We start from the raw sequence: 17,349 nt of genomic DNA on the forward strand, positions 1-17,349 counted from the left end.
ATGCCAAGGTTAGTGTTTTACATGATGCAGAAATAAACTCCATTTGGCTTGGGTAGTGCTTATTATCGAGGTGTCGAGAGGTTGGACTGTATTGTTGTCTTGGTTCAGTGTGCAAAACATACACTGCATCTCCTCCCCCAAAAAGTGCATCGTGTGGTTGGGGTAATGGAAAGGTATAACATTAAGGTTTTTTTTATTATTATTATTTAACCCCATTTGCAGCTACATTTTTGAAGAGCAGCCGAAAGCAGCTGAAGTCATTTTACAAGAGTACCATGAGCCAGGTGATGATTACTCCTTGGAACCCAGACGACACCATGGACATTGACGAGGTGTATGTGGAGCTATCATTTCTGAGAGATGACAGAAAACTTACTGGAACAGAAAAGGAGAAGCTCGAAGATTACACTGAGATATTTGAGAGGTGCAGACATCATCTCATCCCTAAACGAATTCTTGTGTACGGAAGGCCTGGCATAGGAAAGTCCACCTTTACAAAGAAGCTTGCTGTAGACTGGTCAAGGGGCGTCAAGAAAATTCTCAAAAAATTCGAAGTTTTCCTTTTAATTAAGCTGAGAGACATATGCAATATTCAAGACATCACCTCCATGTTACAAGAAGCTGAACTGTTGTCTGTTGATGACCCGGCGGTAATTAATAAATTGTATGAATACATTCTTCAGAACCAGCAGAAAGTCCTGCTTGTTTTGGATGGCTATGACGAGTACAGCGGTGAAAAATCATCACCTGTTTATGAGATTTGGAAGGGAGCTCGACTGTCAGATTGTACTGTTCTGGTGACGACCCGGCCGACAAAGGAGGAAGAGCTAAGAGCACCAAGTCATGCTCAGTTTGAGATGAATGGGTTTGACAGTAAAGAGCAAATTAAAAAATTTGCACTCAAGTTCCTGCATCACCAAGATGATGTAGGGAAGTTTACTGAATTCTTGAGTGAACGCGACCTTTGGGATATGGCGAAAATACCACTTCTCCTGTTGATGCTGTGTCTAGCTTGGAAGGACAAAGAAAATCCAGAACTCTTAACCTCTCGGGCGGACCTGTACAAAAGTTTTTTTGACACCCTGTTTGATCACGTGGCAGCTAAAAATCCTGAGCAGACATTTACAAGTGTAGATGAATACGAAGAAGACCTCTCAAAGTTAGGAAAGCTAGCGTTTGATGCTCTTATGGAGGACTGCCTTTACTTCAAGCGCAGCAAACTGCCTGAGGATATTCGCGCTCTCATTGAGAAATTTATGTCTGTCGGTTTCTTTCAAATTTCCAAGCTTTCAAGTTCACGTCGTCCTGAACAAGGCGTTTTCTTCCTGCATAAGACTATTTAGGAATTTCTTTCTGCCTGGTTCATCGTTCAGGAATTGACGAGTGCGAAAGAAGGAGAACTCACCTGCTTGTCGCAAATTGATTCATTTGAAAAAGTCAAGACGATGGTTGAAGTTCTGAAATTTGTGTGTGAGTTGTCATCAGAAGCTACCAGTGCTGTATTGAGTCACCTGCGGATAATAGGAGAGAAGGAAGGTCTGATAGAGTGCAGCTTCACTGAAACACCGTCTGTTGAAGACCTGTCTGAAGATCAAAGAGAGTTTCGTATTATCAGTTTACATTGTCTACTGTGTTGTCCGGCCTCAGACAGACAACATATCTTCTCGGGATTTGTTCATTGCGCGAACAGTGTTATAGTGATAGATGAAGACCAGCTGCCCCTGCTAGCCAGAGAACACGCATTGAAATTTTCCGATTTACCGAAACCAAGTTATTTATTTTTCAGCACACGCTACGAGGAAAAGGTTGATGACAATGTGTTGTCCTTACTGCGCGATTTGGAAACTGTCCTTGTGACCTGTTATGGCGATACCACGGCTGAAGTAGAAAAGTGCTATTATCTGGATGTAAATGATTCTTTTCTTCAAAAAGAAGGCGAGCATATGATCTTCTACTTAACTCGCATTCACAGAGATTATGGTGATAAACATCTGCGGTGTATTGAACTACTCCGTGCACTCACATCAGCACCAGAGTCTCCTCCTCAGAAGCCTGTTGATCACCTGCAGAATCGGATGAATAGCAATGAGACTGTGAGCACGTCTGGCCGGACACAGAACCATTCTCTGTCATTTGTCAGAGAGATAAACCTAAACAGTCCAACAAGTCAGGAGCTTACGGTTGTAACTAACGCATTGCCTTTTGTAAATGGACCTCGAGTCATAGACATTTCTAATAACCTGGAATCCTGCGATGATCAGCTGAAAGAAAGTTTGTTCTCATGCATTCCCTTCACTAACAGTCTTTATCAATTAAAACTTAGCTGTCTTAATTTAACAGCCAAGTCCGCTACTGACATTTTCAAGCAACTTCACCAGGCTCATAATATTCATGAACTCAACTTGCATTTGAATAATTTGCACCTTGCTGTCAGTGATTTGGCTGAGAACCTTCACCATTTACCACAACTTACCCAACTCAACCTGTCTTGGGTTAAAATGGGAGATAAAGAGTGTCGGCTATTTGCCGACTCTCTTAAATTTGTCCGGAAGTTAAAAGTGCTGAACTTATCATCCAACTCGCTGGGTCAGGGGGTGATTGAGCTTGCTAAACACCTGTTCAACGTGCCTCATCTGACTGAGCTGGACCTGAGCATAACACAGATGGGTGAAAGGGAAGTCACAGCTGTTGCCTGTAGTTTAGAAAGTATTTCAAAGTTGAAGAATCTTAATTTATCATGCAACCCGCTGGGTCAGGGGATCACTGAGCTTGCTACACACTTGCCCAGCGTGCCTCATCTGACTGAACTGCACCTGAGGGTTACACAGATGGGTGAAAAGGAAGTCACAGCTGTTGCCCGTAGTCTACAAAGTATTTCAAAGTTGAAGAATCTTGTTTTATCATGCAACCCGCTGGGTCAGGGGATCACTGAGCTTGCCACACACTTGCCCAGTGTGCCTCATCTGACTCACCTGCACCTGAATGATACACAGATGGGTGAAAAGGAAGTCACAGCTGTTGCCCGTGCACTAAAGGATCTGCCGGAGCTGGAGTGGCTTGACCTATCCCACAATCCACTGGGCCGAGGTGTAAGTGAACTGACCCAGCATCTCAGTGGTATTCCTCAGCTGAGGGGCCTGGGGCTGGAGAATGTTAAGATGACAAAGAAAGAAGCCAGTGAGCTGTGTGCAGCAGTGCAGGGAAAGGTGATCTACTTGGACACAGATTACCATGTAAGTTTTTTACTTTCATTGTATTTTGTATTTACTCGTTGTATATTTTACCTTTTAATACTTGAAAAACTCCCCGTTAGCTTGTTTTAAGAAACTAATGCCGCACGGGAGAAACTTTAGTTCAATTGTTAGAAGGATTTTAACTTATGTATTACTTTACTGAACTAACGTTTTAAATAACGGAAATCGCCGAACAATGTTTGTTTGCAGTGTTGATTTTTTAATTTTATTTATCGAGCACGTTTGGAATCTGAGATCACTTTGGTGAGGGAACAATGCGTAGGGATTCAATTTATTTCATTATTTTTCATTATTACACGAAATGCCCGCAGGGCAGGCCGTGTCTAGGTTTCGGTCGGGTATCTTTTTTTTTTTCTTCGTCGTAGTCACAAATCGACAAATTAATTTATGCATTAAAATATGTCCTCCCCTAGTGGGGATGTATTGTTCTGATTGTCTTCAACAAAAGCAGGCCAATCAAAATCTATTATTCGGCATATATCACGAGAGAGGGGACCCACTCATCCCTTCCTGTCTGACGTCAAATCATTATTTGATTTATTCATTAAACCTTGATTAAATTCTACCCTCTCCCAGAAGGGATCTATTGTTCTAATTGTCTTGAACAAAAACAGCCTAATCAAAATCTATTATCGGCGCGTATATCACGAGGGAGGGGACCCACTTATCTCTACCTGTGTGACGTCAAAGCAAGTCATCATTTCGAAAAGTTGTTTTTGTTCAATGGCGGCCATACGTATGAATTTAAGACTCTTATCTGCCGTTTTCAGAGAGAAAACAAACCTTTTTCAAGCAGTAAATCGAAATAGTAACTTCTAGGTAGTACTCGACAGTTGAAACAGTGGAAATTGGGAGAGTTCACAGCAAAGAAAGTCCGCTTTCAAAAACAGATCGAATAATCAACGCGAAGGATTAGAGCTATTGGAGGCCAGACCAGTTCAGCGGGGTCATGACGCTGGTATGATTCCTAGTAACACAACGATAAGTATCACGCAATATATCTGAATAAAACCATTAAGACAATTATTTCAATTGCCAAGGGAGGATAGTTTTTAAAAATCTGCGAAACATACAATGGGGAATAATTGGGGCTACATTAAGCATTCCGTGTTAATGCCATTAGCCGGGCATCTTGTTTTGCAAAATCATTCAGCAGGATATCCAATTTCGAGATAACGGAGCTCAAGAAGGCTCATAGTAGTTTACTGACAAAACAAAAAAAAAGGCAAATACAAGGAAACAGTTTTTCCTAGTGCCATTTATCCGGCTACCGCTTCAGAACTTTGATATGATATGAACAGATATTTTTCGTATTGTGAACGGATTTGCCCTTTTGTTGTTTCGTTTTTTGAATTTGTTCATTAAAAACTAAGAAAACATTTAAAACTACGAAAACCACCAAAATGTACAGTGACCTTTGTGTGTGCTGAAATATTTATTACACTGTTTTTTTTTATAAGAACCTTTTTATAAGAACGTTGAGGCTGAGATTAACCAAAATTTTAAGAACGTCTTAAGAACATTCCTCAGGCTGAGAATCGAGTAAGAACGTTTTTATTTTGCTAACCTCAGTGTATATAAAATCAAGGTAACAAATGTAAATTAACCAAAATACCTAATGGCATGTTTTGTATAACATTAACAATGGTGACACACATCTCGGTTTGTCATAATTAGGAGTTCTTGATGCCATATCTCAGCAGGCAATGCACTTCTGCATTGATTTACTGAAATACATGCAGTGTATACCATGTAATTTAAGAACATCTTAAGAACGTTTTCAGCCTCAAATCGTAAAAAATGATAAGAACGTTCGGCCTCAGCTCCAAAATTAGACGTTCTTATAAAAAAAACAGAGTGTATTCAAATTTTCGTTATTTTAAAAGCAATGTTGGGCATTTAGGCAGTCGGTCTCTGTTGTGTCAGCATAATTTCTGACGGACAGAATTAATAGTAAATTATAAAAAAAAATTTTGATTTATTATCACTAAGGAACCGATTAAGATCGACTTGATGATGGAAACCACTGTGTAACTTGTGCACTTTACTGGTTTCCAGTTTCGCTCATCATGTAAACAACGCCGCGAAAAGCCGAGTCTGCGGCTTTCGATTTCTGCTACGCAAAAGGTTACAAGGTTTTTTACTGTTTCGTTTTTTGGATTATAAATAGGATATATAAACTAACCAACAGAGCTGTGAGGATATTGATGACTGATCTATTGCGAATAACCTGAATGGAAACATTTTTGCCCTTCAGCATACGACGGTGAAGCGCTCTTGCTTCTTAAACTGATATAGCACTAATGTGAACGGAGAAGGACGCCATTAAATGTTTTATCTCTTTTTCAATTACTGAAGAAACATCGCTGTTAACTGCACACCATTTTCACAACCGTTTTCGAAATGAAATGTTTGTGGGGTGCGTTCGCTCTTGGGAAGTAAAAATAGAGACTCGATTGTGGATAGTAAAAGGTGGATAGTAAAACGTGATGAAAAAAAAAGTCAATGGAAAAGAATTTCTGTACATTCTTAGAGATTATTGTACGGGCTCGTCTCTGTGTACATACATGTAAAGCATTGCTCGCTCAATCTGTGAGGTAAGGTTTACCGCACTCACAGTCCTGTTGTTTTATATTTTTTGCGAGAAAATTTAAAGATATAGATACTTCTTTGCCTCTTTTTTTTATATTAAGTTGCTTGTTGAAGAATCAAAATAGCGCGAATCATCGTTTCGATGTTTTCGTAAGATCTTTATGAAGACTAAAGGCAATTTTAAACATTGAAAGCTGAATATAAATAAAAGTTTACTTTTTACTTTGAGTGATAGCTTAAGTTCTTGAATCAAATGTTGGTTACACAAAGCAGCACTTTTGCCAGCGCATTGCAGAACAAATAACCACACGATCCTCAATTGTAAAGCACATGCTGATTATCTGTATAGCCCTCGGAACTGAAATGTTCCCCAATTTTTTCACACTGGCCGGAGCCGAAATGATTCCCAACTAATTCAGTTTCAGAACGGAATGGCATGCTTCACTGTGGAATTGGAAACAATTTTCTCCTTGATAATTTTGGCAACGCCGCGTTTTAAGACCGGTAGACATTTGAACACTGCTTTACAAGATAAACATTTTTGTCACATTGCAGTAAAACCCCGCTTTACGATCACTCGCTAATGCACAGCCCCGACACCACCTTCTCTCTGCACAAGCTAACAACAAGTTTCATTCGGGCAAATTAATTTCATTCATCCCTCCTGAAAAAATGTTTCCCGTATGCCGGTGAGTGCAAGACTGTTTGAATGAGCGTAAGGTTTCTTTCTGTAGTACAGTTAACAAGGTTAATCATCGTCCTGTTGCTTTAATGTATTCTTGAATGTTTATATCGATGAAACATGTGTCCGTGACGTTTATTCTGAGAAACCGGTAAATACGGACGCTAAGGGACATGCAAAAGTTTCCGTAAAAACCGGGTTCCGCCGTACCTATTACTTTCTTATTTCATCTTGTACATGAAAAGAAAATAGAACCGAAAAGGTGGAGCGTTTTTGGAACTTTAACTCATTTTGTACAATTAGTACAATATTTATCAGCTTTCAGTTTATAGCGGTTATCAACTGAGAGAACACACAATCCACCGTTTTCAAACAAGGCGGGTAAAGTTGATCGAAGAAAATCCAATGAAATGGTTATATGATAGGATTTCAAGGCAACAGAGCCAACAATTCTTTTAGTTTTAAAAACGTTTGAATTTTACTGCATAAGTACTTTGCAAGCTAAGGTGAATGTAGTGGCAAACGTTTTATTTTGTTGAATGGAAAATCTATTTAAAACCGTAACTGGGTTTTAATAACGCCGTTTGATAAAATGTACGACGCGTTCATATTGTCGATTTTTGAGCGCTATCAATTTCATAAACTTGTTATCATTTTGAATTTTTTCTGAAGAATTCAAGCTTAAAAAGATACCAGTTGGTTTCTTTGCCGGATCAAGTTATGTTTTTTTTTTCCAACGTTTATCATTACAATTGACGTTTGTTGTGCTTGTAGTGTTTTATTTCAAGTTATCAAGAAACGTTTTTCGATCTTTTGTAAGTGTTAAAAATGATAATGGCCTTGTCTTAGCATCTCTTCTTTGGTACATGTTATTAGCTGGAGTACAAATTGTTATTAATAATTAAAGCAGCGGTTTCTTTTGTATGATTAAAAAAAGACGATGAGTGAAATTGTTTATATACGTTCCTTAAATGTATAAATACGTGAAAATTTTGCCAATTTTGTTTGTTTTTGGTCACTCCACAATAGCCTGTTGAAACATCATTCCAAAACTTATTTGGGGAACATTTTGGGTAAGGGTGCAAAAAATTGGAGACTTTCTCGAGGTCAGTTTGGGGGTAGGGGGACATTTCGAGCGCGGTACCTATCAACTTTGACTTATTAAATCTGACCTGTCAAAAAGGTTTGCGTACTCTGCAAGTGTAGAAAAACATTTTACTGTCTAATTTGCGAAATACTTTTCATTCAGGAACTTAATATACAAGGCAACTTATTATGTGCAAGATTAGGTATTTCGTATTACATTCAAGCCATGCTGGAATGTTTGAAAATCTTTTATCAAAATTAACCTTCCAATGGTAATTACATTTAGTCTTGAAAATGATGTTACGTAAAACATGGAAACGTCACCCTCGCTCATTGTGATATTCCTTTTTCAAATGTAATATTTTTTTCCGAGAAAATTTTTTTTCCAAAGGCGGAAGTAGTGATGAGAGAAGTGAATGTAGCAGTACCTCTCTAAATAAATCATACCTTTGTACATTAACAGATGGATGACAACAGTGCACCCTCTACGTACAGAATGGCCAAAACATTGTTCTTGGATTTATCTTAATTTTGAGAGCTTACCTTCTCCCCAATCCTCGCACATTTAATTTTCTTCTTCGCCTTAATTTCAATATTTCGCCATTGCCGTTATCTTAAGCTTGGAAAAGATTTACCAAATATTAATCGTCCCATTTATGCAGTCGCCTTTCGAGTTGTGACCTTTTTTGGTTTGCAATTTGTTCTTATTTGCGTTGCCTTTTAGACCCAGCTTAACAATCGTGCAAGTAACTTTTCTTGATCTCTCATTCGTTGCTTTTTTTTTTTCACTCTCCTTCTCTCTCAGACCAGGGATAAACATACTCGGAGATTTCGACTGCGCACAGAGGCTGAATTTAAAGCGGAGCGGGAGAGTCTTTTTGGCAGGAGTATTGAATACGCTGAAGACACTGACGAAACTGAATGAAACATAACTCAAGGAGAATCAGCCGCACAGTTTGGACAGGTAACCAAGAGACCAGAAGCTCACTGAACTTCCTAAAGCCACAAAACTACAGTACAATTAACTGAGACTCCGTAGGCACTGGGCGGACTAAAGTTGTTTTTCTCTATCAAAAATCATGGCAAAATTGAACTCTAATTTTTGTTTTGGCTAACGCATCTGCTTAAAAAAACGCAAATATTCAAAGTGCAAACATCAATCAAAATGCGCTCAGACGTCATTAATTTCGTGGAAAAGTAAACAAACATTGGTGTTTCTGTTGTGTTCTGACATTTGACTAAAAGATGACGGAGCTTTTGAAGTTAAGTAAGGTTGAACAAAGTATGGAAGAAATTAAAAATGTCGTCCGGACTTGTGAAACGTGCTCAGTGAAAAAAATGTCACGAAGTTATTGCCATGAAGATTCGCCCAGTTGCGTGCGGGCCGATACTTGGTGCATTAGGTGCATGTTATTTGAGCTACACCACTGACCATACCCTTGTCAAAAGTCAAACCTGTATTAAGTGGCTTCTCGCTATTGTGAAAAGTCTTGTTCAATCATGTCCGCCCATCGAGCATAGATTTATGACTTGTATCCCCGTCTAATTATGAACGCCTTGGGGACCTAAAATAAGGTTTATATGAAGAAGGGAGTGGTGGGACCAACAAAACAGTCCATGGTAATCTGAAGTGTGCGAAAGATGACCCTATCACTTTAGAATACAATAAAATCTGCAATTCCACAGCGACAAACCAATGAGTGGTGCCGGATCACTTGTAGACCTGGATCAGCAAATTATCTCAAATACAAAATATTAACGACAGACTGATCCCAACGGCGGAGGTGACGAGCTTCCTCGGAGGCTGAACGAAAAAGGCCACTTTAGGCCTGTTTAAATGGCTTCAACATTTGCTTCACCATTCGCTCAACCCGTAAACATGTCGTTCAATATTGTTAATAGTTTTGAGAAATGTTGAAGTCGTGTTGAAACAAATTTAAATTAGTTTTAACTTTCACTCAACATCGTTTCAACATGGGACTTTTTTCTCCAAAGCGCTGGATGAAGTTGAAGTCTTTTTAACTCTTCGTTTAGCATTTGTCGCATAAACGCAGGCACACGCTGTCAGGCTTTAAAATAAATTCCCAGTTCCTCGCAAAAAAAATTGTTTGGATTTTTAGGCGGACTGTTGGTTCGATGTCAGCTGAAACCGTTTGAACGGCCTCTCAAAAACATTGCTTGAACTTTCAACATTTGCCAGTTGAACGAATGTTGGTGAAAGGTTGAAAATCGTTTAAACAGGCCTTCAAGCTATGCAAGGCCGGCGGATATTAACCTCTTACTAACCGCGCGCGAGGGCCGTACTGGAGAATATTGGCCCAAGGCCAATATTCCCCAGTACGGCTCGAGCAAGCTAGGTTAGTATAAATAGTTTATTATATGGCACTCGGAGCAAACTTGTTTATTTTAAAAAACGCACTTCCGGGCACTTGAATTCAAAGGGTTTCCGTCGTGACGTGTTTTTGATGACGCGAGCAATCCAAAAAGAACAAGCTGCGGTACCACGAGGTTTGCGTGGTTTGTTACGTGCCAAAGGCTTCCCGTGGATTTCCCCGGCTGGGCACATTTTAGTACTCGTGCCTAGGTTTGACCGTGAGTTTGTTCCAACATTCCAGGGACACGGCTCTGTCGGCGGCAAAAATGGCACCCAATTTGAAATGAACTTTGTTTTCAACGAAGGCCTGTGTCTCAATAAATAAACTTCGCCGAAAATTATCTACCCAGGAAGGACCACACATCATCCTTCTTGCCATATGGAGAGACAGTTAAGCGAGTGCTTAAGTTTCAAGCAAATTTTAGCGAGGTTTTCGAAGTGCTCTCCTCAAATGACGGGCCAAATTTTATTCAAATTCGACTTTTAGTTTCCTACCTTGTCATTAACATAATACAGTGATGCACGTGGAACAGCTGCTGAGAGTTAAACCGCTCTAAACAGCGTTTAGAAGCACTGAGAAGCATTGAAAACACAGCAAAACACACCGGGTAAGATTTTTCAGACTTTATTATATTTTTGGTGAGTTTTGTGGGAATATTGTTGTCTAAATTTGGATTTAATTTTAACTCCATACAAACTCTTAAATCACGCTTGCATGGTAACCTGTGTCACATACGCTTTGGTGACCTGTGCTTAAACAGATTGTCAGTAAGGTTACTTTTTACATCTCAGCTTGGTGTATACTAGTTGCTGCAAAATATCGTTTAGTCGAACCTCCCGAACTCGATTAGTCTGAAATGTCAGCCGTCTCCTCGGCTGACATTTCAGACTAGAACTCGATTTCTCGCCATGCCGAATTTTACGTGCATTCAAACGGGCGTGATTGTGCGTAATTCAAACTTCACAAAACGTATGGACGAGTTACGTCTGCTAAAAAAGTTGAACCAGGTTTAACTTTTTCCACAGACGTAAGCTGCCCATATGTTTTTTTCTCTCGATTTGTTTACACACGTACATTCACGCGCGGTAAGGCATGTTAAATTATGCGACAGTGGGAATCGACCTTCATCGATTTTCACCTGACGGTTGTAGTTATCGAGATTCTACTCCAAAAGAAATTGGAAATCACTCCAAGAAATGTCATTCTTAGTTTTTGCTGATCCAGGCAATAGCCAGCCCAGAACACATGTTCGAATTGATAAAGAAGTTAGCGATTCGTGTGTAATTTTTTGGACAGTGTTTTTGTTGTGCTCGAGCTTGCAATGAAGATTTGAAGTGTAAACTAGCGGCGATCTCAGTGCGATTTGGACGCGATTTGTCATCGAGATGTCGCAGAGTTGGAAACCTCATGGAACTTGATGGTTGATTTTTAGGAAAATTGCAGCGAATCGTAGGAAACATTGTAGTTGAATCGAGCCCAAATTTCACTGAAATCGCTGCTAGCCTGAGTTCTCAGCTCAAGCGCAACAATAGTGCGAGAAAAATTTGTACCAAAAAGCAATCATGTAAAGCAAAGTGTGTGAAAGTGTTTAGGGTACAGGACTTAACAAGGTAGAACCAGAAAACATTTTTACGAAATACAGTAATAGCCCGCGTATAAGAACCTGGGTTTTAAGAACCAGTTAGGCTAAAATTTTCATTTTAAGACCTCTCCACATAAGAACCCATTTAGGCTAAAATTTTAAGTCAGGTTCTTATCAGTGGGGTTGCTGTGAAAGTGAATAATTAGGTAGAAACTGCTGAATTAAGATCATCATCTATTTAAAAGTAACTTGACACAACTTTTTTTTCTTTCAAGCTTAAGTACCATGTTGTATGTCTATTGTGTTTGCCATTATACTGTATCATGAGATGATGTTTATAATATATATAGTATATTCAGTCCAGATGAAATTCATATGAAAATATAAGAACCTATTTTAAGAACCTTGGTAGCCTAAATTTGCTTCAAGTACCATTTATATAAGAACCTATTTAGGCTAAATTGAAAAATTCAGGTTCTTATACGTGGGCTATTACTGTATCGTATAGTTTGCGAATTCATAGGATTTCGTCAAACATTTTAAAATGAAGATTAGCGATCAGAATTCAGAACAAGCCAACGAAATCGTTAGAAAACAGTAGTTTGATAAGCAAAATAATAGAATTGTTGGCCCATGTACATTAGAATAATTGGATGCGATGAGGTCGTATTCCGAAGCAACAGTACAAAATGTGAATAGACTTTATGTATATATATTTAGGATACCCAATAATGACGAAAAGTTGGGATTTGTAGTGAAAATATCTCAGGCTAGAAGTGAAGCCGATAGTGCAGCGATATTATTTATTGTACATAAATCATGCATGTTTTGCTTTGATACAAATCATGAATACAAGTGTCTAATTTCATTCTATTTTTCATTGTATTGTTTACAAATAAATCAATATTAATGACTATGTTGTTTACTTGTTGATTAGTCACGTTACAAAAGCAAAATCTTTAATACGTTATAGTTTTCTTCTCAAACATTCAGCCATCTTTAGCTCATTTTTCAGTTTCAAGTTTGCAGTGTAGCTTTCAATGAATGTTTACTCTTACGGAGAAATATCGTTTAAAATATTTGCATCTGACACGATTCTTACAACCTAAGACTCCCTTACACGGACCAATTTTTCTTGGAAGAAAACGTTGACGAACATTTTTGCAAGGCAAAGTCACAGAATGTATGTCCCACAATTCAACTTAGTTTGCTATATGTTTGTGAAACGACCAACCTGTTTCAATACTCGGCATCTCGCAACTTAATATTGTCGCGACGTCAATTCTCACTGAGAGCTGTAGGAAAAGTAGACCAGTCTTGCTCGTTACCCAACACTGCGGGTTAGGTTTCATCAACTAACAACTATTGCAGATGGTTCGTCTTGCAATGCCCTTGTCGTTGTGGTCGTGGTGTTGTAAGTTGTAAGTTTCATCGCGTCAGTTGTTTTCGTGAGGGCGTCGGTTAAACAGCGAAAGTCTTCACTAAACACAACTAAAAGTGAGTTTATAACAACTTGCTGATTTGATCGTTTGCTTTTTACATAAGGTTGTTTTGTGACATGAAATGTAAAAACATTCGTGGGGAAGGTGATAACCGATATTATAAATCATTAGTATTTCTAACAAGTGCAAAAGAGGATTTGGGGGAGTTAGATTATTCGAGGGGGTGTTATCATTGGTTGAACTGAGTACGGTATAACAACAGCAGATATTTGTTAAAGAATTACAGTCCCGTAAAGACTCTATGATTGAGAGAAGGAAAAATTTGTTTTTCGGTTACACCCGGCGGTATCAGTTATAGCCGGCATGCGAGAAAATGCGCTCCTTTATGAAACACAGCCTTCTTTGATCAAGTTCATAAGGTCTCGTGTAGTGTAGTAACATCATTGATTGGCTCGTAATTAATTCCAGTTTGCTGCAGTCGGGCATCTGTAAGTTACCATCCAAACTGCCAGGAAAAGAGTTCTCACGAGACATGAATTTGGGGAGCGAGGGGTGGCAAGCGAAGCGAACCGCGAGAGGATTGGAGCGGGAGCAATCCTGTCACGGTTTGGTTCGCTCGCTGCTCGAGGCTGATTTAATACAGAGCTTGCTCGCAGGCTTACTTTGGGCTAATCGTAATCAACTGGCCATTTGACATACGAGAATGCGTATTGAACTGTCAACGTTATTGCGCCAGCTGCAGCTACAGCCATCAGCCATCTAATGGAATTTTAAAAGTAAGTACAAAGTAATCCGGCCATCGATTAAAAAGGATCAAGAAGCTGTGAAGTCCCTAAAACAGTTACAAGAAAGGTGAGTCTTGATTCAACAATTTAAAGAAGTGCTTTGAATTCATAGTTTTATGCATAGTTAGCTTTAAATAAAATAATTCAATTATTGAATGTGTTTTTTGTTCACATGTATTTTTTTCATCTTTGTTAATAATTATACTACTTTACAATCAAGATCTCACAAGTGAATTTTCTTAAGTTATAAACTGGATTATAGTAAGAAATTTCAATTGAAGGAAACTTTGCAAACCATCGTAGGTGGTGATTTGGCCTTGGCATCCAAATTTCTCGAGTTTGCCCTAATTGGCATGCATACATTCAAACTGGTTCTTGTGTCAGAATTTACATAGTTCCGTGTTTTCGTTGTGATTGGAGGGCTTGAATTCACCCAACAAGCCCATGCCTTTAGCCTAAAACTCACCGAACTGTTAAGTGATGTTTGAAATGATTTCTTTTCTTGTCTATTTAAAGCCGAACAAAAGTTCTAAGTAAACATTATTGCAAGTCTGTAGGCTCTACTTTGGCTCAGGGAGTCGTTATTATCATTTCGAACATCAGTTAACAGTTGCTTCTCTCAGGTTTTAGGCTTAAGTCAAATTCAAGCCCTCGATTGCAAATTATAAAGTTAACATGGAACTATGTTGGAAAGCACTTTTTGTCATAGATCAGAGTGCCCTTTCCCTCTTCAAATCTTCATACACTAAGTATAAATCACTCTTCTATTTTGTTTTCAAGATAAAAAGAATGACTATAAAAATAGCGGGATTGGAAAATGTGCCATGGGATCACCAGGCAGTGATCTTAACCACTAAACAATCGATGACCCGCTGCCAGAACTCACCATTTTTTGGCTACATATCCTAACCCCCAACATAAATGCTAACTATTAAGCAAACCGGAGAGCTGTTTAAGCTGACTTGAGTGCTATTTAGTCTAACCAGAGTGCTTTTAGGGTAACTGGAAATTAACTTCATGTAATTGCAAGTAAATGTCCAAGGGCGCTGTGATCTATCCCTTCCAGTGCTTACTAACTATTTTTCTGACACAATTAAGAACCAGCCTATATGCATACCAAATTAGAGTGAATTTAGAGAAACTTGGATGCCAAGGCCACATCATGACTTACGTTGGTTTCGCGATGGCTCCTTCAAAACATGTTTTAACTTGATGGTCATGTGTTAAAAACAAAGTAAACAGAAACAAAGAAAAAAAATGAAGCAAAGGACTAAAAAAAAAGTCTAGCAAACTCATTAGAGTTAAAGTTGTTGCAAGAGAGCATTAAACTATATACAGTACCCAGAATGAGATGGAACAATCTATTTTTCCATTTGTTGTGAAATATGAGTTTTTTGTTCGTAGCTACTCAGATAACCTATCATACGGAAATGCCACAGAAGTTGAAGAAGATTTATTAAAGCAAAGGAATGAACTGAGAATGAAGGAATGGTATTGTTGTGTTGCTAAAGAGCAGGTGAGACTGGTTTTTAAAGGTCACACAGTTGTTCCTAACTTAATCCGTTACTTCAGAACCTAAAGGGACATTCTGTTCTTCAGCTTGCAAAAAAGAAAATATGTCGAAGTAGTTTGTTGCAATACACTGTAACTACTGGGGTATTGCTGCTTGATTAGGCTGTTATTTGTAATATACTGAATTGAGCTGGATGTTATCATATTATTTTTAGCCTACGTAGCAGGCACGTGAAAAATATAAAGGACGCGAAAAATAGCATGGGGCGCGAGGGAGGGGAACACGCGAGGGTGGAAGTGGCTCCTTTTACTCTCGCGTGTCTCTCTCCCGCGCGCGTGGCTTGCATGCCCTATATTTTTAATGCGTTTGCTACGCAGGGTATATTATCTTTATAACTACGCTCTATATTTTTCTTTGTAGACTAAACTTTTCACAGGAGATGTTCTTAACAGGCTTCAACTTACTGAGGACGATCTTCAAGATGAAACAATTAGCGATGATGAGAGTGTGACAGGTCCAGTAGACAAAAGACAGAGTGTACACAGCACTAAAGGGAAGGAAATAAGGAAAGCTGGACAGCATCAGTTTAAAGAACACACTTTCAAAAAGCGTAAATTCTGTTACTACTGCAAAGGTCTTATAGAAGGTACTAAGATTTCTGCTTGATATTGTAGCCAATTTTGTCACATGCCTTTACAAGATTGGAAACTGAGAATCAGATGGATTTGGCTCAAGACGTGCTTAGAACGTCAATCAGTGGCAAGTTTCATTTCACCAGTGGGTGATTTGGATTTTTTGTGTTATTCAAGGAAATGTCCGTACCACGTGGAAGTTTTTTTTTATTTGGAGCCCTCACACCCACCTCTCTTTAAATTTTAATATTTCCATTACAACATTTTGTCTTTTTCTTTGTCTTCCCAACCTCAGAACACTTATTGAACTTTCTCTAAGTTCTAAGGGGTGGGCATTGATATTTTTCTGGAACACATCTGATGCAATTGGTGCGGTTGGTATACCTTGTAAAGCAAAAGTGTTGTCTTTGTTGTAATCTGGTCTGTTTTTTTTCCTTTCCTGTATAACAGGTTTAATTCGACAGGGTGCTCGCTGTAAGGCTTGTAAAATGAGCGTAAATCACAAGTGCCGAGACAATGTACCTTACTGTCCAGGAGATAGGGTGAGTGCTGTGATGTATATAAGAGCGCTTCATGATTGAGTGTACTCTGACCAATCACAGCTGATGTAAACAGCACAATGAAGCAATCAGAATTCACAGCAAATGCGTATAGCCGGTGTCAAGCGCTTGAAGATGCATGGGACAAGTCACAGTTGGTTTTGGTCTGGCTTATAGCTATCATGCTATCAGCTATCAAGACTTAAATTCCGGGAGATTTTTCCTGTCTTTGTACTGACTGTAGCTTATATTATTATTAATTTATTGCGCATTGAGTGTGGATTTTGGGCTGTTTTATTCTGAAAATGGCAATCGCGAGTGAACCAGGGTCATTTTGGCGGGAAAATGGGATGGCCGTCGTCATGTTACCACAGGATTTTGTGAGAACGGCATAGTGGCGAAAACAAGTCCTCGGAACGTAGGTTAATCTTTTCTTTTTGGAATACCAAAAGGGCTTAGCTGTATTATTGTTCAAAACAACTGCGTCAATGCTCGTCGCTCACAAAGAGTAAAATGACGCTTCCTCGGAAACATCTCTTCATAGTACTTCGCTAAAAACTTGGAAGTCAAATCTCGTCTTTTATGTATGTAAGCGTGGGGCTGAGTGTGACTTGACTCCGTTGTGTGGTTCCTTTTTACAGTCAAATACAAAGGGACAGTCGCTGCGCATACAACGAAACCAGGAAGATGACTCTGATGGCCCTCTGTACAGTGATGTGGACGATGCTCCCACCCCACCCCCTCACAGAAGAGCTTTGGGTCCAACAGCATCTTTACCTTCCATATTTCCTTACCTCGCTTAAAACTCGTCGTTTTAGTATTACTATCAGTTTTCTGTAGCTGGAGGAGTTCGGTTTATAATGTAAT

At 39.0% G+C, this 17,349-nt stretch overlaps 1 protein-coding gene and 1 pseudogene across 2 annotated transcripts in view; both read left to right on the forward strand.

Moving 5' to 3' along the window:
• Positions 1-17,349, forward strand: part of LOC146456780 (NLR family CARD domain-containing protein 4-like) — an 81,185-nt pseudogene that overhangs the window by 4,451 nt on the left and 59,385 nt on the right. The window contains exon 4 of the transcript XR_014858721.1: positions 223-2,997. The product of XR_014858721.1 is annotated as an NLR family CARD domain-containing protein 4-like (transcript). The remainder of the gene's footprint in view (positions 1-222; positions 2,998-17,349) is intronic.
• Positions 3,159-17,285, forward strand: LOC146456781 (uncharacterized). Its single transcript, XM_085092732.1, has 6 exons — positions 3,159-3,233; positions 8,078-8,103; positions 15,203-15,314; positions 15,732-15,957; positions 16,394-16,485; positions 17,124-17,285. Exons 1-6 carry the CDS (start codon positions 3,159-3,161, stop codon positions 17,283-17,285), a joined length of 693 nt encoding a protein of 230 aa, XP_084948858.1.

The sequence above is a fragment of the Pavona decussata genome, unplaced genomic scaffold, assembly GCF_977016875.1.
Source record: "Pavona decussata unplaced genomic scaffold, jaPavDecu1.1 SCAFFOLD_254, whole genome shotgun sequence".
NCBI classification, from domain to species: domain Eukaryota; kingdom Metazoa; phylum Cnidaria; class Anthozoa; order Scleractinia; family Agariciidae; genus Pavona; species Pavona decussata.